This window comes from Rhizomucor pusillus (assembly GCF_041956525.1).
Source record: "Rhizomucor pusillus strain CBS 183.67 unplaced genomic scaffold VTP01scaffold_4, whole genome shotgun sequence".
Lineage (NCBI taxonomy): Eukaryota > Fungi > Mucoromycota > Mucoromycetes > Mucorales > Lichtheimiaceae > Rhizomucor > Rhizomucor pusillus.
The window spans coordinates 958,109-982,001 of record NW_027192146.1 but is presented as its reverse complement, the minus strand read 5'-3'; the positions used below and the strand labels follow the sequence as shown (position 1 = coordinate 982,001).

Here is a 23,893-nt window from a genome sequence, read left to right as displayed (position 1 = left end):
AAACTATGCATGATAGACTTTGCATACGGAATTCTGGAGTGTGCTTCATTCTTTTTCGAAAGACTCAATGCTGTGCAGACTCCAACATTAGATCGAGCAAAGAAGTACGGACACGGTAAAATCTTCATACACATCGTCTGAAAGAGGATAAGCTCTCTAAGCCTTAGATACGTTACAGTCAAATACTCTGACTGGAAAGATATAAATATACCTGATGATTTTAATGAAACACAACATAATATGCTTTTAAAAGTATAGAAACTAAACGCGAGGCATCTTCCGGATCTCCACAATTTTCTTCTCTTGCATCACTGCTATCTCTTCCTTATTCTGTGCTTTCTTGTTTGCTGGTTTTTATTCTGCATTTTCTAACGTGTTGGAGTTATTTTTTATGTTGGTGGTCTTTACATCGAGTTGACGAACAAAATCCTTCAAAGCTTTCTATGGACTTTCTCTGTAAAATTCTTGTAAAACTGGAGCTCAGTTTCGTCCAAGCCATTCAGGAATCCTCCGTTGATGATCATCAAGTTATTTATGGGGTGGTCCATAATTTCTGCCTGCCTTTGGAACGACGTACATATCAGTCTCCTTCCATTCTTCTTCTATCTTCTGCTGATGTGGTAGAAATCAGCCTCAGAAAGCCAAAATTCCCTACCAGCAAGAAAAGAAAGCTTTGAAAAAATGTAGCAAAGAGAAAAGGTACTGGGACCAACACTGGACATTAATCAGCTTTCTTGTTGAAGTTATGGATGTAATGGACAAATATCCTGAAATGAAGGGTCATTACCTGGTGATGGATCATGCTCGTATCCACACATCCGCAGCGACAAAAAACACAATCCTTGCTAGAGGCTATAAATGTATCTATCTTCCTGAACTCAATCCTTTGAACAATTGTGGTCTGTTGCTAAGAGCAAAGTTAAGAGGCACAAGTTGTTAGATTCCGAAATCCTTTCAAACGGGAATAGCCGAAGCTTGCCAACAGATATGATAACTTCGGAAGACCTTTGTAGATTCGTTGGTCACTCCGTTAGATGTTTTGATGATTGCATACAAAATAATTCTGTAGTTCTATCACACAAAGAGACACCCAGACGAAGCTTTTCCAGCTTTTTTCATTTTCTTTTTAGTGAAAAAAAAAGAAAATAGGTTATCAGACCACAGCTGCCTCCTTGCCACAATGTCATAAAAACAAAGGGCGAGATCATCAACTGTTGGAAACCACCCGAAGGTAAGTCTCCAACACACTTCACTCATGGGAGGAGCTGCCACACGTCATCGTCTAACCCGGTTAATGTGTCTAGTTTGGAAAACGTAGACTAGTAATGTACTGCATACAGATCCTGATGAAGTACGGTCATAAGGAAAAAAAGAGTTTCCCAGCGTGCTCCCCTTTTTATATCTTTCGAGTCGGACGGAGTGTCAACCTCAAATTGGGAATACCGCAGCAGAAAAATTTTCAAAAATATGTCGAATAGTTTTCTTGACTTAACCATTCCTCTCTCTCTGTCTCTCCCTCTAGCAGAGTGCCCGCTCCAGCGATATCACCAACGACAAGGCATAACGTGCGCTCCTCCAATATGGATTTTGCCTGTGATCATGTCCCGTCCAGTTTTTACGTGCAAATGCTACCTCAAGAGATTATCCATTGCATCATTCGCCAGGGACGTACACACCTAGGTCTTATCCTCGGCATGGGGATCATCGATCATACCCAGGTGTTCCTTGATGGTGGTCCCTCGGTTATTCTCGATACCCTCTTGAGGGATTACCGGGGGATATCCGGTCCCTCCTCGCTCTTAAGGAGATGATTCCAGCCGAGGTGGCCATCTACAAGGCGGTAAAGACTAAGGATCCATCTTTGGTGAAGAGGATATATCTTATATGGGGATCGTGGTATTCGCGTCCAGGATATGATCTCGCGGCATCTACCCGGTTTGTTTGGGGATTGCATTACATACAAACGGATGTACCATTGGATACACTCGAATGGATTGGAGTTTATGCCGATCTGGGTGAGATAGACAAGATAGACTTCACGATTCCCCACCCACTTAGGTACACAGACTGAATGGAAATATACCAGCACATGGATAGGATAACACGGTATCTTCTCGTGGTTAGACAAGTAATCATCCATGCTAAAATGGGAAACACGGATGCCATCATACGAATCACAGAGCATGACATCCATTATGCTGCTCATGAATTCGAGATGGTGCTACGATTCTCCATTCGTGTGATAGATGTCTTCGAGGTGTATGAGAGATACCGCGAACGATTTGGGGTAACCACAGAGAAACACTTCGCCATATCATCAAGTCATATGGGAGTCCCGAGGACATGAAACGGATGGGCTTACCGGGTGTTCATGTCGTTGAGGCAATTCAAGCCGGTGACATCCAGAGACTAGGTACCGTTAAGTCCACTTACCGATTACCAATACGCGTGCTTCGCATGTCTTTATTGAACATTGATTGTCTTGGAAATAAAATAAAAAATAGAACTAAAACCTTATTTATGCAATCATCAAAACGTCTAACATAGTGACCAACGGATGCATAAAGGTCTTCCGACGTTATGATATCTGTAGGCAAGGTTCGGCTATTCCTTGAAACGGTTTCGGAATCTAACACCCTGTGCTTCTTTGACTTTGCTCTTAGTAACGGGTCACAATTGTTCAATAGAGTTGAGTTCAGGGGAGTAAGGAGGAAGATAGATGCCCCGACAGCGCCATCTTCGTAAACAAATTGTGTATCCACTGCTTTAATACTGTTCAGTGTATAGAAGGATAACAGTGGTATCGAGAAAAAGAATATTAAAGAAGGAAACGCAGTTTCTTGGGATAATCATGTAGATGCTTTTATGCTGAAATGATCTACCAAAATGATTCAGGGTGCTGTATAAGTAATGGGATCGATTCTCTGGAAACGACTGAACTCCGAGGTGGGTTGTTCGGAAGATCTGCTATTCAATCGGGTCACCATGTTGAAAGCACTAACGCGTCGTGCCCAATTTACAAAGGTGCAGAAAGCCAGACATCTCAGTGGCAATGTGAAGAGTAGACTGAATTCACTGAGGGCTGTGATGGCCAAGACACCAGAAAAGATCGACGCCTAGTAAGTCGTTCTTGGAGATACAGTAATCTATGTCTTACGCTGCTGTTTATAGCGTGGTACCTTCGGAGGATGCACATCAAGTAAATACTATAGACCTCGATTATGAAGGCACACTTAACAATGGTATACGTTCCCTAGAGCGAATACACTGCAGACTGCGATAATCGTAGGGCCTGGATAAGCGGATTTACTGGTTCAGCAGGTAATACTACGTATTATCTCAGTGCATGTAAGGAAATACTGAATAAGGATGATGAAGGATGTGCCGTGATTACTCAGGAGACTGCGTCTCTGTTCACGGATGGAAGATACTTTCTGCAGGCCTCGAAACAGCTGGGCGATGAATGGACATTAATGAAGCTAGGAGTACCCGGTGTATCCACCTGGCAAGATTACTTGGTACAGGTAGGACATAATCGCTAAGCCATTATGTTCATATAGTCTAATTAACTTCGATAGCAACTGAAACAAGGATCGCAAATTGGAGTTGATCCAGAGGTTATCACTGCAGGTTCGATATATATGATATCTGAGCAATCTTTGTCTTGATGTGATATTTACTGTCAGCAGGAAGTGTGGCAGATCTAGAGAAGAAACTAAATTCAGTTGGATCAAAACTTGTCCCTGTCAGCAACAACCTCGTAGACGATGTACGTGGAGACGAACGTCCTGCACGGCCCTCCCGGGATGTTAAAACGCACGATTTTGCTGGCCAAAGTCGAGCTTCCAAAATCAAGCAAATTCAAGATTTTTTAAGAAGCAAAAATAGCGACGGCATTGTCTTTACTGCCCTGGACGAAATAGCATGGCTCCTCAACCTGCGCGGCTCGGATATTCATTGTTGTCCTATTTTCTTTTCATACTGTATCGTGACGCAAGATAAAACGATATTATATACCAACAACATGTTGCCGCTAAACGTCCTGGACAAGGAAGGTATCCAAGTCCGTGAATACGAAAGGGTAATGCATGATCTGCAAAACGAGTTTCACGCTCAACGTTTTGTAATCGACGAAAATCTCACCAACTTCTCCATTGTTAAAGCACTTGAAAAGGTGAGATAAAGAAAGAGATAACACTGTATGCTCTCATTATTTAAACATGTTTCGTTATGAAATCAGAACAATACGATAACTTATGCTCCATCGCCAATTACACTCGCCAAAGCCATCAAAAACGAGACAGAATTGGAGGGGCTACGAAACTGTCACGAACGAGATGCTGTTGCACTCTGCAAACACTTTGCTTGGTTGTCTAAAGCACTCAATAAGTCGACAAAAATCCGGGAATATGAAGCAGCGCTTCATTTGGAAGATATGCGCAGACAGCAAGCAATGTACGTCGGCATGTCGTTTGACACCGTAGCTGCATCGGGACCAAATGGGGCAATTATCCACTATCAACCTACAGCGGAAGCTTCAGACATAATTGATCCACAGCAAATCTACCTCTGTGATTCAGGAGCACACTACCTCGATGGTACGACCGATGTCACTCGAACGTATCTGTTTGCCGGCGAAGCAAACGTGTTCCAAAGACGAGCATTTACACGGGTTCTTCAAGCGCACATCGCCTTGGACACAGCTATTTTCCCTACCGGAACGACTGGATATCAGCTCGACCCTGTGGCTAGACGGCCGCTCTGGCAGGATGGTCTTGATTACAGACATGGAACTGGTCACGGGGTCGGTGCGTACCTGAACGTTCATGAAGGACCTCACGGTATCGGCAGTCGACCACAGTATCAGCAAATTCCTCTGCAGCCTGGCATGGTCGTCACGAATGGTGCGTGGAAGAAATAATGCGAAAATTGACCATGTATTGAACGCAAATTAACCATGGATAACTTTAGAACCTGGTTACTACAAAGATGGAGAGTTTGGTATCCGAACCGAGAATGTTCTTGTGGTTCGTAAAGTCGATACACCGTACCGCTTTGGAGATATAGATTATCTCGGATTCGAGCATATCACGTTTGTTCCTATGGGCAACACACTAGTTGAGCCTACTATCTTGACGGAAAGTGAACGAGCGTGGGTCAACAAATACCACGAGGAATGCAGAAAAAGGTTAGAGCCATTGCTTGCCAACGATCACGAAACTTTATCTTGGGTTGCACAGGAAACGGAACAATTATAGATTCTTGCATCAAAGGAACAATACACTGTAAAGGAAACTATACGACAGACTGTAATATAAGTAGCAAATCCGTGTGCAATAAAATATTATCTGTTCATTGTTAGACTATTTACAAGATGTTTCAACTAATCGTTTACTGCACACTCATAAGTTCTATCACTCCTTCTGGATCAATCCTATTATATGCACTCTCTAGTGTTTCTGGGACACTCATTGAATACTTTTCATTGATGATCATTGTCAAACATCACAGCATTCCGCGCTATGCGTTTCTCACCCTTCCCCACTCGAAATACACAGGAAATATCAGCAGCATTCGAAAAAGGAACTGAATTCTTACAATTAGGATGCAAGTTCTCGCTGGACTGTAGCAAGAACTGAATCCACTTCTTTAAAGTTATTTTGATCTTTTACAAATGCCTGATGTGATTTCTCTTCGATGTGCTGCAGTAACGGTGAATCCATGTTAGAATTAGATTACGGATTGGACTTTACTGATAATAATAATTACCTCTTTGTAGTGTCGGAAACGTTTGTTACAATTTTCGCACCAGCTTAATTCAAGTTCTCTTTTTCTCTTGGCATCCGCCGCCTTTGCACGTTCTTGCACCTTTTTCATTTCTTGTCTTGCAGCATCCTCGACCTTATTATCAATCATGCGCCGATCCAGTTTCGCAAGCACCTTGTTGCCACCAGCAAGCTGCCGACGCATATCGTTTGGTCGCACGGAACCTGAAGTAGAAACCAGCCGCGATGTTGTGCCTGACGTTGTAGGCGGCGGCATTCGAGATGTGTTGGTTACTGTTGTCAATGTCGGTTGGAAACCCGAAGGTCGCATATGTGAAGATGGCTGCGGCGATCCTATGCCTAGTGATACAGGTGGGGTGTTCGGTGCTGCAGGGAAATCTTTCAAAGTGGGAATTGATGGTGATGGAGACTGGGGAGGAAGCATCGGTCGTTGTAGGTCATTCGGGACGGCAGCGAGGGGTTTGTGCAAATTTTGACGGTTTTGGTCACCTCCCAAGGGAGCTAGGATGGGGCGTGCAGCTAACGGTTCGCCTTTTTTCATCGCAAATTCCTGCTGCTGCTGCTGCTTTTGTTGTTGTTGTTGAGGCTGTTGCTTAAGATTTTCGGGAGCCACATTCTCCTGATCTTTGTTAAACGTTGCAGGTTTACGTGGTTTATGTGCGAAAGGCGAGTATCCCCGAGGTACTTTTTTCAAGGTGGGCCAAGTCGGTTCAGGGTCCACATCGTAATATTCCTTTATAACAATTGGTCGATGAATTCCTGTCACGTCTTCGACAATCAGATATTGATGCTTGAAGGGTATAAATTTTGGACGAGAAGCTGGATTAGCTGCGTTGCCTGCGCCTGCGCCGTGGTTCGTTTTCAATCCAAACATCTTTTCCTCTTCCAATAAATCATTCAATCCATGCTGTTGTTTATCTTCTTCTCCACGATTGGCGTTACTGTGCGCGTCTAGCAGTTGACTGAGTATTCGTTGTAACTCTAAATATCCCGGTAACAGTGAATAAACTGTTTAGAACTTTTGGTTACAAAAAACAGGTACGTACTTTCCAAAGGCCACACTTTAATTCCCCAGAGGTGTGCATTCTTCAGCATGCCATCAACGTTGTCAAGATTTTCTGCTAGTTTTTCAGGTACTGGTTTGGTGGTTACAACGTGTGTGCATTTGTTGGAAAAGAAAGGCTCTACAGTCTAGTAGCGAAGCAGAAAGCTCTTGAGCAAACGGCACTGGTTTAAAACTAGTTGCTTGACTTACGCCGCCCAGGATCGCTATTCGGTTCTGCAGTCGTTTCTGGATATTTTGCTCAATGCCATCGAGGTAAAACTTGAACTTTGGAAAATGATGGCGGTACGCCTTGATCCAATCTTTGTATGAATTTAAGCCGGCAACCTCGCTTGGTTTTGCCTCCGTTGGCTGTGGGGTTGCCTGTGGTGGTTCCATTGGAAACGCGTAAAAGGGCTGCTTCACACAAAGTCTGGCCTTTCTAAAATTTTCACTTGCCGTTAAAAAGCAAAGTCCTGCATGGCAAAGCCAGATACATTTGCCTTCCTGGTTTACAATATAAAAGCCTTTCCTTAGTACTTGGCAAGAAGAGGATACGATATATCAGTATAATGAGTATTAAAAATTTTATATTGTCTTTGTTATTGCAGGCACTATTGCTTTTAGATGCACCCGCTCTGATTTCTTTCAAGCTGATGTGCACTTTTCCGCGTTTAACTTTACAAACAGAATAGACAGCAAACTTTACAGCAATATTCATCCGCTTACGTGCAGAATATGCAGGTTACAAGTTTGTATACGTTCTCTTTTGCAAGTTCTTGACCGCCTTTAAACGTCAATATACAGAGATGAAATGCTAAATATTACTGTCGTTACCAAATGTCACATCCTGATTAAAATATTCTCTTGGCGAACACGGTAGACAATTGTTAACGGCAGCAGTGTTACATGGCAAGAGCCACTGCGCAACAGCATACCGTGATAATAGGTCTGTGCGTCCCAAGGGCTAAGTTGCTGGCTTGAATTTGGCACCCCGTTTGTTCATTGCTTGGACTCTTCCACTAAGCGCGCACGCATGAGGGCTTCAACCCGCCGAAATGTATCATATGTTGTGGAAGCTAGCGATGAAGAAAGAGCACACCGTCTAGGTGTCAATTCTTTAGCAATCGACCCGAACGCGACGCTCGACCTGGAAGGAGAATCACCAGTGGGCGGTATATTGTACTCTGCGGGCAGGGACGGTGTAGTCGCTAGCTGGGATCTCCACATGGACTTGTCCTCCTCCTCTTTCCCAGAAAACCGGCACGCCGATGTAGAACAGCAACAACAACAACAGGTATAGTCATTTGCTCAATACTCGCTCGACAATGGTGGAACCAACAAAGGGAGAGATGTACCAGGTCTCCAGGCCGAAAACGACTTGCAGATTATTTTCACAAATGCACACTGATTGGGTCAATGATATTGTATTGTGTAAAAATGGGAATTTCGGTTAGTGCTATTCCTAGATGACACCGGGAGCGCTAATAAAATCGCTAAGACTTGTGTATAATCCCCACCTAGTTATTTCCGCATCGTCGGATAGAACTGTCAAATTATGGTCCGTTCGAGAGCCACCATACAATGCACACACAGTTGGCTGGCATAAAGACTATGTCAAATGTCTGGCAGCAGCGAACGATGCGGGTTGGGTAGCCAGCGGCGGTTTTGACAAGAGGATCAATATCTGGGATATCGAACATGCAAAGGCGTCGCTGACCATCAATGCAGAATCCACCTCCATGCATGAAAATACAGAAAACTCGCTTGGTAAGTTTAATGTATTGCATCCTTGTAACAACCGACAATTTATCCAAGTATCTCTCGCTAGGCCATAGTCACAGCGCTGCATCAAAGGCTTCGCTGTATGCCATGGCATGTAACCCATCTGGTTCGCTTTTAGCTACAGGTTCGCCTGAAAAGGTGCGCTTAAAATTTCAAATCAATGATATCGTTACTTTGCAAACTGACATTCTTGTAGGTAGTAAGGCTCTGGGATCCACGTGCAGGAAAGCAGGTTGGCAAGCTCACCGGGCACACCGACAATATACGTGCTTTGCTGGTCAGCCACGACGGCACGCATGTAAGTGGTATAATTTTGACAGTTTGATATTCAATTGCTTATTTATTTAAAGGTGCTATCTGGATCATCTGATTCAACAATCAAAATGTGGTCAGTAAAAGCACAAAGGTGCTTGAATACACTCGAGACACACCCGGATTCTGTGTGGTCTCTTTATTCCAATGATCCTGAACTTCGAACATTCTACGCTGGATCTCGGGACGGCTTGGTGACTAAAACTCAACTCTCGGGTCACAGCTTGGAGGAAATTGGCGATGACAGCGAATGTGTTGCATTATTTAAAGAAAAATCTGGCGTTGTCAAGGTAAGTTGATTGGTCGCAGTGAGCCCGAAGAGACTGATTGATGTTTGACCTTTCAAAAGATTGTTGCATATGAAGACAAATACCTCTGGACTGCTACTTCAAGTTCTTCGATCAATCGATGGGTATGTATCAGGACGACCGTCTATTTCCATGGTGATCTGATATTAATACTGGAATATGAACCAGCTTTCGATCCCAGATAAAGAATCAAGACAATTGCTCACGCGATCAGAATACAACCCAGAGATACCAACTTGTGCCGTGGCCAAACTTCCACCCTCTAAAGCCGCTTATCATTCTCATGTAATGGATGCTTTCCTGCCCGGAGAAAGTTTAACGCTGTATTCTGGATCGGTCATGTCTATACCTATCAGTTACCAGGAAGATGATAATGGCTCTATAGAATCTATAGAACCTCTCAGGACAGTGCCCGATGGAACTATCAGTGGTATATATCAAATCATTGAAATTTCCTTTTTCTGTTACGCTAATTTGTACTTGTAGGTAAACCTGGTATTTCTTCCCACCTGGTGCTCCACAACAGGCGCTATGTGCTTGCCCAGGATACGCAGGGTGAAATAAGTCTATGGGACGTTGTAAAGGTGCGTCTGTAGCGAAATTCATTGAGTAACTGTATTCTAATCATTCGAAAAAGTGCAAGCAAATCAAAAAGTTTGGCAAACGAAAACTGGAAGAAGTCGCGCAAGAAGTGAACGGCATCGAAAGCTTTCCATCATGGTGTACTATAGACACTAGAATTGGGGTAAGCTGCAGCCGGCATTGTCTTACTTATTTGTGTACTAACAGACACTCTACCTAGGCCATTACAGTGCAACTTGATGGATTTACCAGTTTTGATTGTGAAATGTATGCGGATGAGCTTGACCTTCCCTCCGACTATCCCATCCGAGAAGATCAACGCAGTAAGTGAAAACGATATCATTTATTCTTGAACACTGTCTAACATTTCGCACACAAAAGTTAACCTTGGTAAATGGGTCCTTGCTCATCTATTTGCCGAGTTTGTATCAGCAAGCGTACTAGAAGAAGAAAAGGAACACGAACAAACCACTGAGCGATCATCATCGGTGGACCAAGGCGGTTCTCAAACACCAAAATCTTTGCATTCAGGAAAACCAGTAGAAACTGGCATCGCGCAACCCCCACTCTCCGTAGTGACAGATAGATCTGCTTTCAACTCGACATCCCGAGCCATCAATAGTCCTACTATCTACAATGGACCTTTCACAGCTCCGCCTACTTCTATCCAACAGCCTGACTACTTTTCAGGGAACCATCACTACGACAGCAGAGAATTTCAAGTAGCAGCACCTCCTCCAGCTGCGTTGCCGAGCTCCCCGTTGACGCCAACAAGCACCACCTTTATCAACAGACTCAAACACTTGTCTGTCAAATCGAAAGGTTCAAAACCTGGTTCAGACGGGCAAAGCAGCAGTAGTGATATGGAAAAATCTTCACCAGACTTGAAACAAGATGTAGAGTCAAGGGTAAGAAATTATATATCTTTTCAAAAGGTAAAAGTTTAGCTAACCATTTTGATTAGAGAAACTCTTTTGACAGCAAAGCTGAAAAGAGCTCAATGAAGAAGAAACACTCATCAACTAGCAATGCATCCAAACTCACACCGCCTCACTTGAGCGACTTTCCTCCGTTGGATATCCCGCCTTTCACCACAGTCATGATCACAGAAGAGAGCGTCGAGGCTTCCACAGGCATGGATCTGTATCGTGGCACGGTATCTTCGCTTGGCCAGGACGCACATATTATTGCTGAAGTCGCTCCTAGCTGGTTAATATCGTACCTCTATTACGTACGTGTTTGAAAAAGAGAGAACAAGCGATATCAATATGTTCGATCTAACAATTATGTAGAATAAGACGCCGACAAAGGAAGCTGTCAAGATTACTTTTGCACTGCGACCATATCCAGGTTCCTCGCTACCAGAAATGCCCGGAGGGTAAAGTTACATTTTTTCTTCTCGCCGTAAACAAAAAAAGGAATATCACAATTGACTCTCATTTTGAATCTAGTCAAAACAACCGCTTGCTCGCCAACAGAGTATTACGTGTACGGAAACTTATACAATATGTCGCCGACAAGCTTGACATTGATACGTCGCAAGCGATGAATGAACTTGAACTCTTGTGCGGTGATACATTGCTTTCGCATACAATGACGCTCGCGGCCATCAAGCACCATATTATGAAATCTGGAGGAGATGTCATATTGTCATACCGCCTCAAGCGAGAAGGCATCCTGTAAATAGATCTAATCTACCGATTTACTCATTTTCTTCTTTTTCTTTTAACGGGATAACCTTAATCAACCCTTGTTTCTTCAATCAAGACACTGTTGATACCATCGGTATTTTTACTATGCGTTTGGGTCGTCTGTTTTATACAGAGAACAAAGGGGAGGCATGTAGATGATGTATGTACAATGTTGAGTTGCTGTTTGGGTATTACACGACTATGTCCTGAACCCTTGCAAAGCTGCAGCTACGCCGTCGCAAAACATGTCCAGCTCGTTTGCATCGTTGTCTGCTATCATCTGGCGAAACTCGGCTGTCTCACTTGCAACCGACAACCGGCTCACTATAACATGCAGCGAATATTCAAGCATCTTTTGAAAAGGCCAAGTATCAAGAAACAGCCCGCCACATGGCATGTCTGGATGGCGACAGCGTCGAAAGAGTGTTACGGCCCCGTTCATATCCTCCGTCGAAAGTTCGTCGTCTTTGCTGAACTTCTTGACGATCCAGTCTTCGCAGACATTACATGTTTGTCTGTTGCCGAACCGATCTGCGAGCAAAAGTACAGCAATCACTTGATCCCACTTTGCGTTTTCTGATAGCTGCGAGCGCCCATTGTTTTCGAAATATAACTTTAAATCTTCGTAAGCAACATCCTGGAGCACGATGGGTTCGCTTGATATCGATTCCTCGTACTGTCCACTTAGCAAAGCAGAGAAATATGGCGAGCCTCGCACAACATTTGACCGTTTTGCATACAGCATTCGTGTATCTGATCCCGTCAAGAATGCAACTTGAGCGTCTTGTTGGCTCGGTCCGACGGTCGATGATGACGGTGACTCGTGAGGAAGAGGGGGAGGAGGACTGGAGCGCTTGGAAGATAACTTGAGGAGTTGTCTATCCTTTTGTGCCAGCATTTCAATCGCTTGGGCTGCTGCGTGGCGTCGAGAAAATGAATAATGCGGCTCCCCCTGGTCTATAAAGGACTCGTCTAGAAGCATCCGACACAAAGTGCCTAGCATGCTAGTGGAGTATAAGACTGAATCTGCCTCCGTAGGTCCGAGAACAATAGATATTGAATCACTTCTTTCTGCACAGCAGTAACACACGGCAACAGCTGCAAGTTCATGCATTTTCTCTTCCCCATCGTCGTCGGCTGTGAACGTGAAAAACCGGACGTGGTCGTTCATCCGCCGTTGCTGCAAGTCAGAACACAGTTTCTCTCGTGTCATCCGCTTAATTATATCGTTAGATCCCAAAAGTGGTTCGAACAGTGCTGTGAACGAGTCGCTCATAATAAGCGCTTGTGTGCATTCTTTGGTTGTAATCGTCCTAACCAATCCTCTGTATAGCTGGCCGGTAACACCAACATCTAGCGTACTTGTTGCAGACGGCGCCTCCCAGGAGGATGACTGGCTGCTGTCTTCACACATTGAATATTTATTGAGAATGTCTGTATCGAAAGGACCCGGAATCCGTCGTCTTCTCTTTGAATCCCTAGATTTTGTATCTTGAGCCTCGACACACAGTAAGAGCAGCAACTGGCACAGGACGCGAAATCTCGATGGCTCAGCTGCCATCTGGCATCCACACTCTGGCACGTTGGAAAGGTGTTCAAAAACCATAATAGCCGCAGTGACAATGGATGGGTCCAACGCTGAGATTGACATTTTCAGCATGTCCTCCGTCACGTTCGCTGTTTCTTGCCCAAAAGGAAGAAGAACCATAAGGATTGCCGGTAGAATGGATACTGTAGATCGCCCGATATCCATTGACTCGATCCAATCGCCTTGCATACCGTTTACTGGCCAAGACAGCCATTTCTTCATAGAAACTGTATCGTACTCAAAAGCATTCACAAAGTTGAGGCAACTTTGAAGGACTTGATCCCAAGCGGTAGCTATCCGAGACGACCGTTCATCTGGAGTGTGTATATGTGACAATTGATGCTTTCGCACTGTAGCTAGCCACAGCAACTTCATTGTCATGGGACCTGTGTCATCTTGTTCACGCAATCTGGTTCGCATAAGCGCCATATCAGCCATGGAAGCAAGAAAATGCATCAAGAGAGCGTACAATTGGAGCCGCAGCGCAGAGCCTTCCAAGATTTCCACTTGCGCGATCAAGTTCATATCAATGAGCCGCATGATATCCATAGCCATCAAACGCTCAGTGGCTCGCTTGTGCCTCGATACCGTGATTAACCCGATAAAAGCAAATTTCGTCTGATACAGGACTCGATCGTTGTTATCTCCAGAAGCTTGTTCAGCATTGACGAGCTCAGCTAGTCCGTCCTTTGCTTGCGAAAGAATGGGTTCCCACAAAAAGACATCCATGGAAGAATCTGTTCTGCTGAAAATATCCACCGCCGGTTCGTATTGTAAAAAGTAAATAAGGAGTCTTTGCAATCGCTTCTGCAACACGCTGCTCTGCTCAAACCCTGCATTGTTGGACAACGTCGTCGTGTAGGTGGATAACATGGAAGCAGCGTGAGCAGATACGTTCGAGACAGCAGAGTGACTTGCCAAGCGTGCTAACCGTCCCAAGACCTCGAGTAATACATCAAACATGCTTTCATACTTGTGCAAGATCTGTGCACGTTTGGTGTCCAAATCCATACTGTAGTCCATTGCTTCTGACAGCTCGAGCGGGACTAGGTCGCTGAATCCGATGTGTTTGCCATAATCGTACTGGGTAGCCATGCAACTGACTGCAAAAAGCACATTGACCACATCCTGAAGGATTTGCTGCAATACTTCTGGTTCATATGGAGGATATTTACGAAGGTCGCAGGCAAGTAAGATTTGCAAAAGACGTAGTATATTGGAAGCTGCCGCAGATGATTGTTAGCATAAATAACCACATATCACCTGTGAACATGACATTTCATACCATATCCACCTGAAGGGCTTTGTTCTTGATGTATCGTCGAGAGAAATCCGCGCATCTCACGGATAAGTACGCCGTGTCGCAGACCGATAGGAGCATATCGTTGAATCTTCTGCCGCGCAGCTGGTGATATCGATGCACACTGGCTGACAACATCTGTCAGCGGATATACTAATTTTTGTAGATTTGATACTTGAAAAGTATTTTGAACGTATTTGCGACAAACTGTGCTCCAGCTTTGAAGAAACCATACGAAGCTGACAGAGTCGACGTACTCAAGTGCCTTGATCTGGTTGGTGGGATCAGCTAGGGATTTTGAGACTTTTAAAAGTTGACCAAGCAATCGAGATGCATTGACGCTAATTTCGAATGAATTTGGTGTATCAAAAGCGGCTGCGGTTTCCAGGACAATGGATGATAATGTCGAGAATGCACCGTGCTGTATCAGATCGTTGGCAAAATACTTCACATTGATTGACATTGCATTTAATGCATAAATGCGGACATGCATGTTGCGAGCGGAAAGCGCCCAATGCAAGAGCGATGGCATGGTATCTTGACGCAGTAAAAGAACATGGATTGATTCTGCCTCCTCGACGCCTTCCATTTGGTTGCTGCTGCATTTCAGAAGGCTGCTGACGAATTTGGCAGCGGCCAATGTCGTGCCCTCCAAATCATCGTTGGATATATCATTTCTTGGCCGTGCTGATAGTTGAGCCGTCGCAAGCTTTACGCAAAGTCTCAACGAACGTAGTCGTAAAATATGTCTTGAAGGGCGGCAGTGGATCAAGACATAGTCGGCACATCGTAGCAATCGCTTCATCGGCCATCGTGCATTCTGCTTTTTCGATGCAGAGACGATCCGTCGAAGTATCTGATCGATCTCATTTGCATCTGCTGCTCTCAGAGACTGCCGACATTCGCTGGCTGCTTGGTGATTAGGTGCTCGAAGCGACTGGTATATTGTTGTTAAGCCTATTATGGCGCTCATAGAATGCAGTCAGGGTGACGAATGCCGCAGGATACTTTTTTCATGATATTCCTGCTCCGTGCACACACCCCAATAATACGCATTGACATTTTTTTTAAAGTGACAGCATACTATTTATCTCTCTTTCAAATCATAATATTCAGACGCTCTTCTACCTTCCTGTCTCTACGTAAAGCCTTTATGCTATTGAGGCTTTTGCCACACTTGATCGCCGATAACAGGGATGGGCACAAAGCAGTCTTTCCAGTATCATCATTTTTCATGCCGGACACTTTGTTCGAATAGAACAAGACCTTGCGATTCCTTGACATGCCATCCGATTAAGATTCTGCAATTTTTCTGAGTATTCTGATGTAGCTAGCGATGTGGTCCGCTTTTTGTACGGAGTCAAGATATTTACTAGCATTTCGAAACCTTTGCCATGTTGGTTGTACACTCAGCTGTATTTCTTTTGTTTCTTTTACTTACCAGTCCCGTTCTGAAATCTGACCAAGTTTCCCCGGTTTCCGAGATGCCGTGACAATATCTTTGTATAGCTCATTTATGAAGGTATCAAATTCAAATGCCAGTACCTCGTCTTTCGCATCGCGACGGGGTAGTAGAAAGACATTCTGTCGCTCAAGTGGGTTTGTCGCTGAATGCCACGGCAAGATCGATGCTCGACCAACGAGGTCTGTCATTTTTACAGTATAAATTATATGAAAAAAGGATAAACGTTAAAAACTTACCTGAAGTTTTCAATTTCGACTTTGCAAAAAATGCTGCAATTCTTTGCTGCAAGTTGGCATAGTTCTTTGCATCAAACTCCCACGGTTCGCACTTGTTGTGCACAAATACTAGCAACAAAAGAATTAGTGTAATCTGATTTAGCATTGTATATGATATTTCCTCACCAATATAGGGTAACATGTCTACATCTTGATCCATATTAGAAGCCGTAGTCACAGAAGCCGGATGTTCTGAGACGTTTAGATGCAGCATTTCTGCACGTTTCAGTAAATCCAAAACTTCCAGATCTGCTTCAGTACCTTCCGTAACAACGATTAAAACGTTGCAAGCCGATAACAGGAATATGGTGTCATACAATGCCTATTGAAAATTAGGGGTCACTCCTATAACCATTATACTTCCACAGGACCTGTTTACCTGAACTTCACACCACAGATCCGGAGGCATACCATCGAATGATCCCGAACGAAGTGCGTCTTCAATCATTGACGTGGATAGCAGAGGCTATTTTTTGAACATTGTCCGTTAGAACAGCTATAGATAATTTACCGAAAATTAAATGTTACCTCTGTGTCCAGCAAGATGATCCTTTCAGGCGATATCGACAAGTCAATTCCAATTGTGGGGCGCGTCTCCTTGTAGCAATGCAATGTTAGGCATCACCGAGACTTCAGATTGTAATATAGATCCTTTTTTTTTACCTTGGACTCCTCTCCCATCAAACATGAAAGCAACGTCGATTTGCCGGCTCCCTGACGGCCAATGATACCCACGACAAAGTGTCCTGGATGCTCACTGAGAATCTACTTAAATTTGCTTGTAAATATACATGTGTCTTGAAATCATATATCAATCTGGGTCGTTCGCTAACCTTCAGGCACGCTTCGCTGTTTACTCTGCCGAAACGTCGATAAAACGGCACAGGGTTCTTATTTACAGCATTCGATTCACTGGAGGAAGCTGTTCGCAAAGATGCAGTTTTGCTTCTGGACTCGAGCAAAATAGGCGTCGACTCGCTAGCCGCTCTGTTGGAAGGACGCTCACTTGTCGTGACAGCGGGCCTGTCTTTGCGTTCCAAGATTACAGGACTCTGCAAAAACGGTTTTGTACTCTCACCGTCATGTGCGTCCTAGGTAGCATTGTTGTGAGAATGGAGTGAGCAGATCAGAGGGAAAAGGGACAAGCAAAGCAGTTACCCGTTTGCGATCTCTGCGTTTGGAATCACGCCCTTTCCTGTCAGAACCCATATTGTATGCAAGCAAGCGATGCGCGGGAAGGAAAAATTCGCTTTCTTCTCCTATGTAACTGCCAACTAGCCCATTTAATATCTGAAAATGACACTGTTCTCTACGTGAAGGATCATAAGAAAGCGTTTCTGTAAAAGTACGGCACTTCCACGTCTTTTGTCAGATAATTTTCAACTGCAATATATCTTTGTGCAGGGTTCGGTTTGACTAATTGAAAGAGATAGACAAGGAGCCATTGGTAATTTATTTCTTTCCAAGCCTTACTTACAGTAATTGATCACTAATGCAAAAAGCGTATGGAAAAGCAGATAAAGGCAACATACATAGAGTTAATATATGTTGTCGCTGGGATCAAGACGATGGAGCCATTGAGGGAGCCATCAAGTACTCCGAATTTTGTTAAAATGCAAGGACCGCGCGCTGCTGGTGGTGTCTGCTTGGAACTTTTGTTATGGATCCCTACCACAACCCCATTGATCCTGAACAGCCCACCGAGGAGGACTTTGGTGAAGACCACCTCCGTGCATTGGAAAGAGAGCTTGCGCCCCAGACAACCGATTATTATGGAATCCTGAACGTTTCCAAAACTGTAAGGAAATGAGGTGACAGACGACACTGGATTCACGGCGATCAACCCTTTTGAATTAGGCCACTGAAGAAGAGCTCAAGGAATCGTACAAGAAGCTTTGTCGCTTCTTCCATCCAGATAAGGTACAAAAACAAAAGACAGTTTGCTCCTAAATGCTTCAATGTATATCTAATTAGACTTGCTTTACCTTTGTAGCACAATAATCCTGAAAGTAAAAAGCTGGCAGAAGCCAAGTTTCAAGTCATCCAAAAGGCTTACGAAGGTAAATTGTTAGCATATCGAGTAGAATATTAGTCGATTGATATAAGCGCGCGATTTAGTACTGAGCGATCCAACGAAACGAGCTATCTACGACACGTATGGAGTGGAAGGACTGAATGCGAGCTGGGAAATCGGTACACGCTACAAGACACCTGAAGAGGTAGCTTGGACTGCAAGTGATTGCATCCCATTTTTGATGCTTATTTATTTTTCCAGCTACGCGAAGAATATGAGAAACAAGCACGTCTTAAGCGGGAACAGCAGCTAGAAAACCTAGTGCGGTCAAGAGGAGAGTTTCAAATCAACCTTGATGCATCGCCCGTCTTCGATCCATACGAACCTCCTATTATCCCAGCCTTTGCGGCCAGACAGCCGACTAAACCAGCACGGCGTAGCATATTCCAGCCCCTGACAAGAGTCCAAGTACACCAGTTATTTATGCGACATTCATTCGAGGTACGAATATCTTTGAACTTGGTGACGATCGCAATCCATTCATGTTTGCTATCGTCTTGCTTAGACCCAAGTTGGACCTCAAACTCGCGTCATTTTGGGTGGATCTATGCTTTCTCGAAATGGAATCGGTGGAGGTAACTTGAGCGGTACTGTGCGACACACCGTTTCTCCAAAATTCTGGACAGAGGTAAAACAGGATATTTCCTTGTACAAGTCAACCCCAATGCTAAGTCTATGTGTCTAGTTTACTGCCACAATGCTGAAACCACACACCGCCAGCTTAAAAACCTACTACAATGTTTCCTCAGATACGTACGTTCGGAAGAATGCAGAGCGATAGATGATTTTGAATCATCTAACATGGAATTCTAGGTTTGTCAACACAGTGTCTACTGTCCGGACACTTGCTGGTCCACCTGTAATAAATGTCACAGTCGGTCGCCGACTATATGCCACGACAACTGGTTACATGACATATAGAACGGGAGAATGGTCTCTCGGCGGCTGGGGCGTCGATTTGTCCCGAAGCGTCGATAGATCATCTGTGGCTTTAGGATTTGCTACGGCTCGGAAGCAAGGCAACTACAGCGTTGAATTACAGGTACGTCTGACAACGTGGAAGTACTAGCATTACTCTCTGGAAATGTGCTTATATTTTTGGATTGTAGACCGGCATTTTTGCTTCACACATTGCGTTTGAATATACTCACAAATTGCTGAAACGCATCCTCTTGCGGTTGTCTGCAGTTGCATCTACCACTGGCGGTCTAACAGCTAGCATTGGAAGCGACCACAAGATTACTGAACATTCTCGATTCGGCATGTCCTTGGAATGCGGTGTACCGTCTGGCGTCGCTGTCAAGTTCAAGTACGTTTATGCAGACTATATATACCACTTCTAATGCTAATTTTTTTAAATATATTTGTAGGGTCTCGAGACTTGGACAAAAGATTGTTCTTCCGATCGTTTTATCGACAGAGTTCGATGCCAAACTAGCTTTCTTTGGTGCAATTGTACCTGTGTCTATTGCTTTAACGCTGGATCAGCTGATTCTGAAGCCAAGGAGAAGAAAGCAGATCAAAGAGTAAGTTGTCGTCAAAACAAACTACTCGTTACCATCATGGCTAACCCGCTTGCACCCAGGAAAATTGAGCAGCTTCGAGAAGAACATGCAGAGTATCTTGCTACTCGAAAGCAAGAAGCGCTTGATGGTCAGAAGCTTATGAGAGAAGTCGCTGAGCGCAAGCAGAGACAAGAAGAGAAGAAGAAGGACGGTCTCGTAGTGGTCAAGGCTCTGTATGGCCGAGCAAGTGACGTACAACAGCTCTCAGGCGACGACGACGAAGAGCTTCCCGAAGGCGTCATTGATGTCACTGTAGTTATCCAGGCTCTGGTGAACGAATCTCGATTGACTATTCCTGGTGGATATTCAAAGGTAACAATATAACAGCATTCTATACAACAACAATGATACTAACAATGCCCGTTGTAGACCAACATCCTTGGATTTTACGATCCGTGCCTCGGTGAGAAGAAACAACTCAAAGTACAATATAGATTCCAGAATAGATTGCACGAAGCAATTGTATCGGATAGCTCGCCATTAATTTGCCCAATGCGCTGTAAGTCTTGAGAAAGGTCCATTTTTGTGTTTGGTCGCGTACTGACTAGGATCGTCGTTAGCCCACATAGCATAAAGTTGTAAATCTGAAATATACTATGCAATAGACTTTCTTGTGCATGACAAATGGGACATGCTTTCACGTTAGTACATCTGGTTGATAGTATTGAATGTAGGGAGGGACATACCAAATGAGACGAACAAAGGAGAACTGTTCCTTTATATATACTGACGCTATGAAACCTGGGTATCATAGCTGAAGCTTGCTTGAGATTCATGGAAGCTAATTGCTTTGAGAGACCCAGAAAGAAAGAACAGCGTTGAATATCCGATTCATGCAGAGGGCATAAATTTCCCTTTGCAGACAGGGCATACTCAGCTTACTAACTCAACTTGCGTGTAGGAATGTTAAGCAATAATAACCATACCATAGGTTTCGAATGGATGTTGAATGCAAAGTATGATAGACTATGCATACGAAATTCTGGAGCCCTTTCTTTTTCTTTTTTCGAAAGACCCTGCTATTATGTAGACTCGACCACAGATCAAGCAAAGAAAAACAAGTACGGTAAATATCTTTATAGACATCGTCTGAAAAGAGGATAAGATCTCTAAGTCTAAATCATCCATACATTGAAAAGGGAACAATTCGCTTGTACTGCTCTTTCGTATGTAAAAACGGACACAAAATGAATCGTCAGCCTGCACTTGCTTCTATTTGAAGATGCTGGATTGTTGCTATTCACGTACCCAAAGTGATCTAAAATTATGTTGCTTTTACATTACTCGATCCAATTTTGTGCCAGCTGTACTTTCGAAAAGTAAAACTGGTAGCATGGATTCCTGATGAATCAAATTGACTTTACATTTACAAAAAATTCCTGAAACTCAAGACTTTCATGCGGAACATGATTTTATACTGTATTTTTAAAAAAACAGTTGTCGTTTGGAGCATAAAACTGCACCACAAACAAGGCAAATTTAAACTTGTGGAATAAAATCATTAAATATTCTTGCCATATTGGTTCAAATTTGCCATGTAGCGCAGTTGCTCCAAACAATGCCAACCCGATCTCAATCAGTAAAAAAATCGAGGTATTACAGGCTTGTATCCGTTTTTACTTACCGAATCATCTAAAGAGAAGCAGTCTCAATATTAGTACTTCGATAATATTCAGAATCCAAGATGAACTGCAAAGCTTACCGTAAAAACCTAAACCCTTTCGACCCTTTCGGGTTCCACATTCGCAGTGGTGGATTGATTTGGTCTACGAAGGCTTGGGGGCGACCAAAGCCCTCCCAGACTTTTCTTGCAATGAAGTACATATTCTTCGAGGCATTGGTGTCCCTATTCCACAGCATTCCACAGGTTTGGCAATCCAGGATGCCATGGTGAGTAACACCGTCCTCCGTCTTCAGCTTCTTCAGAGATTTTGACATGCAGCTATGACAAATCTAAAGTTGTCATGAATAAAAGAGACTGAGTATTTTACCAGTGATTCATCATAAATGATAAAGTGCGCTTACTTGTGATGTGTCGTATTCGCTGATAATCACGAGCGCGATTTTCCCCTAGCTTCTCTTCTTTGGAGCATACCACAATGCCGATTTTTATAGCTCGCAGCATTGCAGGCACAAACTTGTCCAATTTATATTGGATATACGATACAACCCGTCGTTGAAAATTTTCGACGATGTGATTTGTATACGCAGTTGCTATTTCCTTGCAGGCTGCGGAAAGGATGTCACTGTAACCTGTGACATTCAATGGATATCGAATATCTGGATGGAGAGCCGAGAACGAAGCCCAGAATCCGTGTTCTCCGGAGAAATTGCTTGGGAACTTTGTATTTGTGTTCGATACAGATAAGCCTAGGATGAGCTGGCACACGAAATACCAGAACTTTTGTCCAAATATGTACGTCGGGATGCTATTCTGAAATAAAATAGCCATTTACGACGACACTGGCCCTCAGCATCACCTGGTCGAGCCAAGAAGACTTCTGGGTGATTGCATTTTTCAATTGCATTTGGTATTCTGGTGTGAAACGCTCATGATCTTTGCCAAACTTTTCAATAATGCGCTCTTTTATGTTTGGCTTTCTTGACGCTGAGTTTGAGTGTCCACTTTGACCACAGTCCCGGCAAAACCCTACGTAAAGTAATGTTTAGAGAGATAGAATCGAAAGGACGAAAAAGTGTTGCCACCAACCTTTGTTCTTCAACTCTTTCAGCCTTCTTTAATGCTGCAATCAATAACGCCGGATATAGAGCTGTTCCAAAAGATAGAAATATGGCAGATATAGTTTCAAGAAGCTCACAGTCTTCATCAAAGTAAATCATCTTGAATGGGAAAAAATGTCGAAGGAAAGACAGTGTAGCGGAAATCAATATAATCCGCAGCATGTAATTCATTTTTTGGGAGAATCAATGTTTCAGTGTGCGTGTCTATGTGCAAAAACTGTGCTTTGCGAAAGCGATCTGAAAGGACGTACACTGCGTGAACCAAAATAATAAAATGATGTGTGCGAACGATCCAAATATAAACTCGAAATAAAGTCAAGCGAATATGCATGCAGCTGCCTTCATATTTAAGGTTATTCTGACAAGGACGAACCATATACAGATTATTGCTTGCCTTTCAAAACTTCTTTCGCATCCAAATGAGACGGCGAGAGGATACTAGATTTTCTTGTAAAGCTTGAAATGACACGGGTTATTGTCTACGATATTGTGAATGTCCTCTGATATGAAGCAGGTTGCAATAGACGATAAGGCTATGGAGGGTTGATTCATGGATGGTTATTGTTGTTGTGTTTGACAAATCCTGGAGTATTATTACAAGTACAGCACTAATAAAGATTGGCTGGATCGTATTTAGATCAACATATCATACTTTTATCAACTGCTTGAAGCTTATTTCTTCGTCTGGGGCGAAGATAATGGGCGAACATCTGCTTGTACCTTTCTGATACTTTAAAGGAACGCGACTCAAAGTTGAAAGGGCAAGGACATCTCATATCGTTCCGGGATGCATGTAACCACGTCTGGTCATTCAATATAGTTGCCATCCTGTACTGGGTACTGTCGGTGATGGACAAACAAACATCCTTCAACCGTAGGTTCGTGGATGCTTAAAAATTGATAATTAATCACGAACCAAATACATCCCTTTGCGGAATAGGTTTCTACCGGGCTGCAGATCAGACATAATTCAGAATCAAACAAGTGAGAAAATAAACAGCAAAAGTAGTGCTGCATGGGCGATTGTTATGGAAGTAGCGAGATAAAATATATGTGACTTTGCGTGGAATCGAGATCTTCCAGAGAAATTTTCATTTCAGGAAGCACTGTTCTCCTCGAGTATTTTTCCAGTAGTTCCTTACACTAGGAGAAAAGCCCTCCCCGCGACTCTGCGCGTGACAGCCTTCATGATAATATACCCGCATAGCGATGGTGAATAGAACTGGCATTGTTAGGAATCCATTAAACATCGAAAAAGAGGCTTCACAGATTCTTTGTCATAGATGATTTGACAGGAGGAATTTATAATATTTCAGAAATAAATGACGCTAGAAAACCTCTAATTCACAACAGTATTAAACTATACCCGCTACTGGCT

General features: G+C 43.5%; 8 protein-coding genes across 8 annotated transcripts; 4 read left to right on the top strand and 4 right to left on the bottom strand.

Annotated features, from left to right (window-relative positions):
• Positions 1-1,807: 1,807 nt before the first annotated feature.
• Positions 1,808-2,547, top strand: VTP01DRAFT_7695 (uncharacterized protein; the record flags this gene model as incomplete). The annotated part of the gene is made up of 3 exons (XM_069386734.1): positions 1,808-2,058; positions 2,125-2,257; positions 2,323-2,547. The coding sequence occupies 3 exons, from the start codon at positions 1,808-1,810 to the stop codon at positions 2,545-2,547; spliced, it is 609 nt and encodes a 202-aa protein (XP_069242160.1).
• Positions 2,548-2,985: 438 nt separating this feature from the next.
• VTP01DRAFT_7694 (uncharacterized protein) lies at positions 2,986-5,258 on the top strand (the record flags this gene model as incomplete). Its single annotated transcript, XM_069386733.1, has 8 exons — positions 2,986-3,119; positions 3,172-3,199; positions 3,258-3,321; positions 3,379-3,524; positions 3,579-3,630; positions 3,690-4,174; positions 4,241-4,904; positions 4,972-5,258. The coding sequence occupies 8 exons, from the start codon at positions 2,986-2,988 to the stop codon at positions 5,256-5,258; spliced, it is 1,860 nt and encodes a 619-aa protein (XP_069242159.1).
• Positions 5,259-5,600: 342 nt separating this feature from the next.
• Positions 5,601-7,227, bottom strand: VTP01DRAFT_7693 (uncharacterized protein; the record flags this gene model as incomplete). The annotated part of the gene is made up of 4 exons (XM_069386732.1): positions 5,601-5,702; positions 5,770-6,767; positions 6,833-6,977; positions 7,042-7,227. The coding sequence occupies 4 exons, from the start codon at positions 7,225-7,227 to the stop codon at positions 5,601-5,603; spliced, it is 1,431 nt and encodes a 476-aa protein (XP_069242158.1).
• A 637-nt stretch (positions 7,228-7,864) lies between these two features.
• Positions 7,865-11,498, top strand: VTP01DRAFT_7692 (uncharacterized protein; the record flags this gene model as incomplete). Its single annotated transcript, XM_069386731.1, has 15 exons — positions 7,865-8,125; positions 8,190-8,280; positions 8,353-8,598; positions 8,660-8,751; positions 8,810-8,911; positions 8,964-9,215; positions 9,275-9,337; positions 9,402-9,663; positions 9,720-9,817; positions 9,871-9,978; positions 10,036-10,138; positions 10,197-10,723; positions 10,780-11,046; positions 11,108-11,193; positions 11,267-11,498. 15 exons carry the CDS (start codon positions 7,865-7,867, stop codon positions 11,496-11,498), a joined length of 2,790 nt encoding a protein of 929 aa, XP_069242157.1.
• A 207-nt stretch (positions 11,499-11,705) lies between these two features.
• On the bottom strand, positions 11,706-15,367 carry VTP01DRAFT_7691 (uncharacterized protein; the record flags this gene model as incomplete). Its single annotated transcript, XM_069386730.1, has 2 exons — positions 11,706-14,317; positions 14,380-15,367. The coding sequence occupies 2 exons, from the start codon at positions 15,365-15,367 to the stop codon at positions 11,706-11,708; spliced, it is 3,600 nt and encodes a 1,199-aa protein (XP_069242156.1).
• A 320-nt stretch (positions 15,368-15,687) lies between these two features.
• Positions 15,688-17,343, bottom strand: VTP01DRAFT_7690 (uncharacterized protein; the record flags this gene model as incomplete). Its single annotated transcript, XM_069386729.1, has 9 exons — positions 15,688-15,781; positions 15,836-16,040; positions 16,096-16,203; positions 16,261-16,456; positions 16,514-16,600; positions 16,663-16,731; positions 16,798-16,899; positions 16,968-17,225; positions 17,293-17,343. 9 exons carry the CDS (start codon positions 17,341-17,343, stop codon positions 15,688-15,690), a joined length of 1,170 nt encoding a protein of 389 aa, XP_069242155.1.
• A 451-nt stretch (positions 17,344-17,794) lies between these two features.
• VTP01DRAFT_7689 (uncharacterized protein) lies at positions 17,795-20,347 on the top strand (the record flags this gene model as incomplete). Its single annotated transcript, XM_069386727.1, has 13 exons — positions 17,795-17,932; positions 17,992-18,054; positions 18,128-18,194; positions 18,253-18,353; positions 18,410-18,649; positions 18,714-18,836; positions 18,894-18,961; positions 19,022-19,250; positions 19,318-19,517; positions 19,579-19,734; positions 19,794-20,085; positions 20,143-20,272; positions 20,334-20,347. 13 exons carry the CDS (start codon positions 17,795-17,797, stop codon positions 20,345-20,347), a joined length of 1,821 nt encoding a protein of 606 aa, XP_069242154.1.
• A 1,054-nt stretch (positions 20,348-21,401) lies between these two features.
• On the bottom strand, positions 21,402-22,301 carry VTP01DRAFT_7688 (uncharacterized protein; the record flags this gene model as incomplete). The annotated part of the gene is made up of 4 exons (XM_069386726.1): positions 21,402-21,405; positions 21,476-21,726; positions 21,869-22,174; positions 22,254-22,301. The coding sequence occupies 4 exons, from the start codon at positions 22,299-22,301 to the stop codon at positions 21,402-21,404; spliced, it is 609 nt and encodes a 202-aa protein (XP_069242153.1).
• Between the last annotated feature and the right edge of the window lie 1,592 nt (positions 22,302-23,893).